Consider the following 9,553-nt stretch of genomic DNA (forward strand, 5'->3'; position numbering starts at 1 on the left):
AATATAATATATTCATCAAACATACTCAATAAAGTAGATAAATAAAAATAAATACGTAGCATGAAATATAAAACTACTCCTACACATAATCAAGGTTGCAAAAGTCGCTAGGCGGACCTTAGGTGGTCGACTGGGAGTTTGATATACGAACACTCCATTGATCTTACATTAGTCTAAATTATCATAATCAGTCTTTTAAGTACCTTAAACTATTTTAAATCCCCCCTCCCCTCCCACACACACACCTTAATGGGCACTACTACTCGATTCACCATCTTTCAAATTCATGCTCGACTCAAAAGACCAATTCAACCAATTCAACCAATTAAAAATCACTATATGCCCGATCAATTAATTTGGTCTTTGAAAAAATCAATCTAAAACTATCCTGTTAAACCATATCTAACTTTTTATTGTGATCATTGTGTAAATATATCGAGATAAATACTAAAATTTAAACCCAAAGTTATTATTATTAGATAAACTTAGAAATTATTAACTTAAAAACAATTAAATAGGGAATAGAAGTATAGAATAACCCTTCAACTAATCATCAAGATTAACAATAATAATAATAATAATCATCCCACTTCCGTATAAAACCTGGAGGAGACTTTATTAAGAGTCAAACACAAGCAGCTTCAACAACAAACCCTACATTCACAAATTCCAATCGAATCCAATCAACGACATGAAGATCACTGTAATGACGCCTGACGAACAAATCGTCACTTTAGAAGTCGATCGCGATGAATCTGTAAACCTAATTCCAACTCTAAACCCTAATTTCTTCAATTCGTTGTTTCATTCGTTCGATTACGCGTCCAATTGGTATAATAATAACTTTAATTGTTTCAATTTGTATTTACAGGTTGAGAATCTCAAAGCTCTACTTGAAATTGAGGTCAGATTTTGTTTCAATTTAGTAATTAGGTTTTCGATACTCGGTTTTATTACTTGATGTGCAATGTTTGTTTCAGAGGCTAATTTAGTGAGATGCAATCAGTGTAGGTGCTATATCGGTTATCGTTCCTCATGTAAAATACTGGTCAGAATATCGGTACCGATAATATCGGCAATATTGACCGATATATCACTGGTTTTCCCGATATCAGGACCTTTCTTAGTTCTTCTATTTGTCTTTCTTCTTATTGCTGCTATTAGTGTTTTAAGTCTTAATTGTCAGTCGTTAGTGTTTTAAGTCTTAATCAGTTCCTACTTGCTATAATTGTTAGTGTTTTGCAAGTTGCAAAAGGTTAATTTGTTAATGGTAGGAGAGTATACTGAATTGTTAAGTGTTAAATTGCTCTCTCTCTCTATATGTATATATGTATAAATTCTGCTTGACATTAAGACTACCAATATCCCACCGCGATAACCGATATCTGATATTTTTCCACATTAACTGCATGGCGTGCACTAAATTGTTAGTGTTAAGTACCTATGTATATAAATTCTGCATGATATTAAAATTACTGACATCCCACCACGATAACTGATATATCAGATATCGGTCCTTTGCCGATATCTGGTATTTTTCCGTGTTAACTGCATAGATCTAGTGTTAATTGTGGTTTTGGATGTGATGTGTTTGTAATGAACAGTCTCAAGTGCCACTTCAGCAACAACAGTTGCTTTACAATGGGAAGGAGATGAGGAATGCTGAGACATTGAGTGGTTTAGGTGTTGCTGATGGAGATTTGGTTATGATGGTTTCAAATGCTGCTGCTTCAAGGTGTGATTTTGATCTGAATTTTTGGTGATTAACAATTATCAAAAGTTTGTGTTAATTCATGAAGTTTTGAAATTCAGGGCTTCTAGTAATGAAGTTGGTTTGAATCCGGATGGGTCTGCTGTAAATCCAGCTGCTTTCCAGCAGCAAGTGAGGAATAATTCTAATTTAATGGCACAATTGTTTCAGGTAAAAGTTATGAACTTCGGCCCTGTTTGTTTTTGCCTCTTTTCTCTGAATAGAGGAAAACGTCTGATTCGGTCAGACGTAATCAGACGTGGGGCTGTTTGTTTTTTTTCTGGCATTAAGAGGTTCAGCGTCTTAATAGCATCTGAACCAGTAAGAGCTTTTAGTGGGTATGAAAACCTCTTAACAAAAAAAAACATACGTTTGTCTCCGGCCTCCATTAACTTCTAACCCGGAGACTAGGCTCCATCTCCGACGACTAGAGGTTCGTCTCTAGCCTCCACCTCTTAATGATTCAGATTTCAGACATTTGAACCACCTCTTAACATTTAGATGTGGTATTCAGATTCAGACTTAAATCTCTAAAAAAAAACAAACGGGGCCTTCATCTCTCAATTGCATTTGTTTTTAAGATCCTGACTTTTGATTTGAATACCAGAGTGATCCTGAGTTGGCACAAACTATTCTTGGGAATGATTTGAACAAGTTGCAAGAGGTGTTGAGGGTTCGTCACCGCCAGAGAACTGAATATAGTCGACAGCAAGAGGAAGAGTTGGTAAGTTTTGTTAAACCTATGAGTTTCTTTGTTTCAGGTATTATGCATACATTTGGGATTTTGTACCAAATAAACATGGTTTAATGTTATATTGTTTTTCCAAAACATAGGCACTGCATTATGCAGACCCTTTTGATGTTGAAGCTCAAAAGAAAATTGAATCTGCAATCCGCCAGGTTTGTGATCATTTGGTTTATTCAACTAGTGAATGTTATACATAATAAATTATGGTTCTTAGTCAAAGGCACATTGTGTTTGAAAGAGGATTGGTGTGTGTTGGGGGGGAGGGGGTGTGGATACTTATATTGTCCGGGATATGGTAGAATTTATTATGGCATTATATTGTGTTGCAAATGTTTTGCTCTTATATCTACTAGTGAAATTAGGCCTGTAAATGAACCGAGCGTTCAGTGAACAGTTCGTAAACCGTTCAGTGAGAAGTTTGTTTATTAAATAAACGAAAGAACATGAACAAATTTTTTTGTACATTTAGTTAAATGAACAAACATGAACACAAGTATCATTCTTTCTTACGTTCTTTCATTTATGTTTAGTTAAAATAATATAGATCCATTACAATTTAGTCTAATTTTTATGATTGCGCATTACAATATAGTCTAGTTTTAATAAATTTTAGGCCAATTGATTTATGTACATGTTTACTACTCATCTTTGTTCGCACATTGTGTTTATTTTATCTATATTTAATTATATTTGTGAACAGTTCATTTATACTTTGTTCGTGATCGTTTAGTTCGTTTACAGGCCTAAGTGAAATAATTTCATACCACTTGTTCTTCTTTCTACCATTTTTTCCTTTTAATATAGCTTTTGTTTTTTCTCTCTGTTCTTCTGTATTTGAATTTTTTATTTGTTGTGATTTGTATTTTATTCTGGCTTTTGAGTTGCTGCTTTTTATCTTACAGAAAGGCATTGATGAAAATTGGGCTGCTGCACTTGAACACAACCCTGAAGCTTTTGCTAAAGTGGTGTGTATTGCTGAATTTTAACCATCACTTTTATACAACCCTACTTAGTTGATTGTAATTTGTAAATAAATCTCTTTATTTTTCCTTTCAGGTCATGTTGTATGTTGACATGGAAGTAAATGGTGTTCCGTTAAAGGTAAATAGTTTTTATAGTTCATGTGCATTTTTATAATTTCAATTTCAGTGTTCTTCAACTTTTTCATGAGCCTTTTTGTAATTTAGGCGTTTGTTGATAGTGGAGCCCAGTCAACTATAATATCAAAAAGCTGTGCCGAGCGTTTGGGGTATGTTCTTTTTTGCATTTTATGGGGATGGCATTATTTTTACTTTAAATGATAATCATTAATCCTGTAAATGAAACAAACGAACATGAGCGGGGGGCATGTTTGTGTTCGTTCGTTCGTTCAACTTTAGCTTAACAAACGATCGAACACAGACAGTTAAAACAAACATGGTTTCTTGTTCGTGCTCGTTCATTAAGAAAATGAATGTGTTTGTTTATGTTCATTCAGTAACAGTATAAACTCAGTAACAGTATAAACGAACGGTTTACAAACTTAAGTGAACGAACATAACTGGAACATAGATGAATGAAGTAATGAACGTTAACTGAGCTAAAAATAATTAAAAGTAAATGTGAACAACAATGTGTTGGGACTAAAAGTTTATTAAAACCTGGCCAAATTGTATTGACCCTAAGAATTTTAAATGAGTATATTAACAAACGTAAACGAACAAACTTAAACACAGGTAAGCTAACGAACATAACTGAACAAACAACATTCACGAGCATAAATGGACAAAAAGTTTTGTTAATGTTCGTTTCTTTAACAAATAAAGTAACTTCCCGCAGAACAGTTCATGAATAGTTCACTGAAAGTTCGGTTCATTTGCCGGCCTTAATTATTTAAATTTCATGTTTTGTTTTCCAGATTGCTTAGGCTCTTAGACCAACGCTACAGAGGCATTGCTCAAGGTGTCGGTCAGTCAGAGATTCTTGGTCGGATACATGTTGCTCCTATTAAAGTAATAATCTTTTTCTAACTTTTTTTTATTCTATATAAATTTTATTAATCTTGCTGAAAATTTTTACTTCTAACAAATAATGGTAGATTGGGAATATATTCTACCCGTGTTCGTTCTTGGTGTTGGATTCGCCCAATATGGAATTTTTATTTGGATTGGATATGCTTCGTAAGCACCAATGTATTATTGATTTAAAAGATAATGTTTTGAGAGTTGGTGGAGGAGAAGTTGCTGTGCCGTTTTTGCAAGGTTTTTTGTTTCTATTTCACTTTTTAATTATTAATATCGTGTTTAGATATCTTTAACTATGTTTATTAATTTACAGAAAAGGACATCCCAAACCGTTTCTTGGATGAGGAAAGACAGTTGAAAGAAGCTTCTAGCTCTGGGCCTCAAGTAAGATATTTCTCTGATTATGAGTTTATACTAGGAAAATAATATCTAGTTTCTTTGAGTTAATCTATTAACAGGTTGAAAAATTTAATAATACTGTGTTTCAATTTATATTAATTTGCTTAAAATGTAACTCTCAGGGTACATCTGGATCAGCATCACCATTTGGTGGACAATCTTCTGGTTAGATCTCCTTCCTATGTTATGTAAATATGTGATAGCATGTATTGTTATTTGGAGTTTGATGAGAGTAAATCTAAGTGACTCATTGTTTTCAAAAAAGTGGTTTGGGTATCAGTCAAATGTTTAAAATACCCCTTAACAATGGTGAAACAGTTAGCCAATATATTAGTATACTTTATAGGTGGGAAAATGGCAATTTCGACCCAGTTATTAATTAGCAAGTCAATTTGGATATTATGCTTTATCTCCACAGTTAAAACAAAAAAATTAGCTTAGAAGATAATGCCATAATGGGTCTACCCAAGTACTCTACTCGATATGTTTTAACCCCATACCAATCTAGATTGACCTAATGTTTGTGTTGTTTTGCTCAACCTGCAGGAGCTGGTGGTGGCGGTCCTACACAGGTGAATTTCTTTATTCTATGCAATTTATATTTTTATGTTTTTTAAAAACATTAAAAATAAAGTAAACGAACATAAATCTTAAAGCTTGGTTTTTAAAAACGCGCTTGAGGCGATTGTAAAAACGCCTCAAGGTCTTGAGGCAGCGCTTCATGCACATGTTGGTAAAAAATTGCACGTTAATGATTGTACATAATGTCTATGTAGCTGTAAAAAGAGTAACATTCGCTCTTAAAACCAGGTCCTAAAGTTAATGCAAATGTGTTGGCCCATATTTGATTAACACATGCAAACAAGTGATTTTATGATCAAATACCAATTATGATTAAACTTGCACCCTTATTCCCTTAACTCCATATACTTACAATCATATCACCCTTTTAAATAAACCATAAACCTAACCCATATGCTTAAATCAAGGATTACTTGATTTATACTTACATCTTGACTTTGACTCTTGCCACAGACCATAACAAAAGAACATTAATAAATCATACCAAAAAATACTAAAACTAAATACTTTCCCTTATCCCCTTCAACTTTTTTAATGATCAGCTTCAAAAACTTTCAAGATTAATGTAAATGCAAGACGAATTAGATATATCTTTCTATGTTTGCATATTTGTGAATTCAGGGAGCTGAATTTGAAGCGAAAATTGGGAAGCTTATTGAGCTAGGGTTCAGCCGAGATGCGGTTATACAAGCTCTGAAGCTTTTTGATGGTAATGAAGAACAAGCAGCTGGATACCTTTTTGGCGGGTAAATCTTGTATCCGTAATTTAAAATTTCAAGCCGGCAGTTGTTATGAAGTCACAAATTTTAATTTGAAGTGTGTAACTTTGTAACATTAATCATTATTTTTCTTTTTAAAAATATTTTCCCACTTTAGATGTTTACTTTATAACATTGATTTTGCTGGTCAATGACCAGACCGAGAACGATTCGTGCTTTATAGACATCTAATTTCGATGCGACATGCTATCACATTATTGGACTTATATCTAGTGTTACGCATATCTTTCTTGTGGTTAAAGTAAGATCATTGTAAATTCCTCTAAATCAGTGTAGGATATTGTTGAAATAATGTAACTTCTAATATATTTGATACATTCATTAAAAGTAAACATTTTGGACAAATGTGTAATGGGTCATAAACACATGAATAACAATAAACTTAATGAATAATCACTTAGAAACCTTTCCAAACTGAAAGAAGTTCAGTAAAGACTTCAGCAATCAATTCTCTATCAGCAGATTGTATAAATGCATTGAATTCATCTTGGATCTCGCATATCTTACCGAACTTCACAAGATATTGCATGCAACAAATCTTCAGTCTCGGTAAACGATAAAGATGCGCAATTTGGAGCCTTATGAGCACGTTGTTCGTGTCAATATCTTCAACAAGACTTTCGTGGCACGCTTCTTTCAAATCCAAAACTTCATACTTATCGGCTGCTCTAAGAAGATCAAGCCGGTGATTAACAAAATCATTGCTCTTTATGTTACCGTATAATGAGTTGAGAAACGCTTCACAAGCTTTAATGGACATGTCGGGTATGTTGATGGTGGATAACTCCTTTTCCTTTAGGTCATGGGAGAACATGCTATGAAATACTGGTGATCGTGCAGCAAGGACTGCACGATGGGCCTCAATGATTCCGTCGGAAGCATGGATGATGATATCAGTGTGAATGCTTTCTGATAACATCCGGCCGTGGGAAGAGAGTGCGCTTGCACTTGATTCCTTTTGTATAGACCCTTCTGCCCAAATCGAGTGATATTCACTACCCTGATTCATACATCATACCATAAATAATGCAAAATACTAAAATTTGAGTAGTTTTATATCATCCTAGTGCATGGTTGGTAACGGGTAATAATATTTGGTACTTGTCTAAACCGGCTATAGATTGTGTTAGTGTTTTATGTAGTTTTTTTTCAAGTAAATAATTATTTTGTGGGGTGTGAATGAAAAACTTTATTAAATAATACTTTATATTTGTAAGCTATTTTTAATATGATCTGTAGAGATCAATCATTCCCTAAATCAACGTCTTAAATGTCGATTACCATGAGTGTAGGATGTATCATTATCTTTTGAATAGTAAGTAACATGGATAACGTATTACGTTTGATGATGCGGTCTTCAAGTCAAGAAATTCAATTTCGATGATGAACTTCCCGGTCGATGGAACTTCGAGTACCCAAATAAAATCGTCACTAGTTTTCAACTGCTTATCCCTAACTTCTGCATCCCATGTCATAAGGCAGATAGTTAAAACAAGTTCTTGGTAAAAGAATATAGTATTTGAAATGGATGATTGGATTCATAACTTAGTTGTTTGACTAAAGAGTCAAAGTTTGACTATCTTTGACTTGGAAAATAGGTACTAAATTTACCTGGATGAACCAAAACCTTACGACCACCAAATGAAGAAATGAGGCGAATGTTGAATGAAGCAATTGGATAGCTGTCTCGGGTTAAATTTTTTATCTCTGGGTACAATTTAGTCGAAAAACTTCTACTCTTCTCCACAACTAGATGCCTAACACAACACAAAACAAGACCAAAAAAAATTTTGTTTTTGGTTGTTACTATAAATCCTTTAATAAACGGACCGTGTTTAAATTGACTTGTTTAACTAAACTATCCCGTATAATTGAACAATTCAACCCATTCAAAACTAAAATAAAATAATATAAACAAAAAATATACTTTATAAGGTTAACCTGCCAAACAGGTCAACATGTTTACAACTTGATTATAACTCGCCAACTCATTTAAGCTCATTAGTCATTTTAATCTTATTACAACTTATTTATAATTTGATAACTCGTTTATAAACAGTGCTTTGTATGAGGCATGGCTGGGTGATTGTCCGACCCTAGCCCGAAACCCTGATACGTTCGGATTTTTTTAAAATTATATATATATATATATATATATATATATATATATATATGTATATATATATATTGAAAACAATATGTATTGTTAATGTTGTTTATATCCAATTACTCAACTCATTTAAGGCGCAATTTTTTTCACCTTTGGCCCAAAAATTTATAACGATTCTCGAAGACGGCCCTATTTATAACCTGTCAACCTGTTTGAATCTAAAACAGGTAACACACTTCATGTTGGGATTATACGATTTCAATTAGGGATATTCATTGATTCAATTTTCGGGTTATTCTGTTTATTCGGTTCGGTTTTAAACCGAACTTGTAATCCGGTTAGTTTTTAATCAGTTTCGGTTTGTATTCGGTTTACTATTCCAAACCGAATTAAAACACCCCTAATTTTAGTTCGACCTTGTTACAAAGTAGTTACACCTACTAAAACATAGTATTGAATTTTATTAAAACCAAGAACAAAAACAAACCGACTCGGCCCAACCCATTTACCAATATTATCAAACTTAAACAACTAAAAAGATTATTTGTAACAAATTTACCAATTCCAATTGCCTATCTTGAAAGGATCAGATTTCCGATAAGTAAAGGACACCAAATTATCAATCCGCCATTGCGCAAGGCGCGGCGTGGTTTCGACACGATAAGCCGAGTCAGTCATCCTGGCAAAAGCCAACGCCACCGTGATCTCATGAAAGCAGTCAAGAATCCCGTCTAGAAACTCACCGTGCTTTCCCAGATTGTCTACCCGGAATTTGTTTTCTCCCGCCAAATACTCTTCATACAATAATAAAACACACACACACACTCTAAATAATATATTCACTATGTGTGTGAGTTTGATCAAATTAAGGTTATGTTTTTATTGAACGTTGGATTGTGTTTGAAGCTATTGGGCTTTCACTTCACTTCAAGCGTTGTGTTTGGTTTTAAACTTTTAATTTAAATAAATCCTGAATTTAATAAATGTTGTTTTCTTTTTCTTTAAACATTAGTAGTCACACGGGTCCCATATGAATCAAACATTGATTATATTTATTATATTATTTAAATGTATCTAATCAAATAATTGTACAAATGGCTCAATATATATAACGATAAGTAGATATTTACATATTCTTGTGACACGTCTCGTTTGTAATGTCGTACTTTCAGCATTTTATAA

At 33.3% G+C, this 9,553-nt stretch overlaps 2 protein-coding genes across 2 annotated transcripts; one reads left to right on the forward strand and one right to left on the reverse strand.

The window, feature by feature from the left end:
* Nucleotides 1–613: 613 nt before the first annotated feature.
* On the forward strand, nt 614–6,443 carry LOC143531085 (protein DNA-DAMAGE INDUCIBLE 1-like). The gene is made up of 15 exons (XM_077026466.1): nt 614–757; nt 872–904; nt 1,605–1,735; nt 1,813–1,921; nt 2,358–2,474; nt 2,585–2,650; nt 3,401–3,463; nt 3,555–3,599; nt 3,686–3,747; nt 4,396–4,489; nt 4,576–4,738; nt 4,815–4,885; nt 5,023–5,065; nt 5,447–5,472; nt 6,104–6,443. Exons 1-15 carry the CDS (start codon nt 692–694, stop codon nt 6,230–6,232), a joined length of 1,218 nt encoding a protein of 405 aa, XP_076882581.1. The 5' UTR covers nt 614–691; the 3' UTR covers nt 6,233–6,443.
* A 146-nt stretch (nt 6,444–6,589) lies between these two features.
* Nucleotides 6,590–9,254, reverse strand: LOC143531066 (BTB/POZ domain-containing protein At1g55760-like). The gene is made up of 4 exons (XM_077026452.1): nt 8,931–9,254; nt 7,873–8,018; nt 7,602–7,720; nt 6,590–7,261 (listed from the first exon to the last, which is right to left on the reverse strand). The coding sequence occupies exons 1-4, from the start codon at nt 9,047–9,049 to the stop codon at nt 6,659–6,661; spliced, it is 987 nt and encodes a 328-aa protein (XP_076882567.1). The 5' UTR covers nt 9,050–9,254; the 3' UTR covers nt 6,590–6,658.
* Between the last annotated feature and the right edge of the window lie 299 nt (nt 9,255–9,553).

The sequence above is a fragment of the Bidens hawaiensis genome, unplaced genomic scaffold (genome assembly GCF_021521415.1).
Source record: "Bidens hawaiensis isolate Kalapana, Puna unplaced genomic scaffold, B.hawaiensis_p1.1 tig00009076_1, whole genome shotgun sequence".
NCBI lineage: Eukaryota > Viridiplantae > Streptophyta > Magnoliopsida > Asterales > Asteraceae > Bidens > Bidens hawaiensis.

Coding starts and splice junctions, on each gene's coding strand:
- LOC143531085 (XM_077026466.1), top strand. CDS start 692: ATGAAGATCACTGTAATGACGCCTGACGAACAAATCGTCACTTTAGAA. Junction 905..1,604: donor AAGCTCTACTTGAAATTGAG/GTCAGATTTTGT, acceptor TGTAATGAACAG/TCTCAAGTGCCACTTCAGCA. Junction 4,739..4,814: donor TGCTGTGCCGTTTTTGCAAG/GTTTTTTGTTTC, acceptor ATTAATTTACAG/AAAAGGACATCCCAAACCGT.
- LOC143531066 (XM_077026452.1), bottom strand. CDS start 9,049: ATGACTGACTCGGCTTATCGTGTCGAAACCACGCCGCGCCTTGCGCAA. Junction 7,721..7,872: donor TAAGGTTTTGGTTCATCCAG/GTAAATTTAGTA, acceptor CATGGGATGCAG/AAGTTAGGGATAAGCAGTTG. Junction 7,262..7,601: donor TGAAGACCGCATCATCAAAC/GTAATACGTTAT, acceptor TGTATGAATCAG/GGTAGTGAATATCACTCGAT.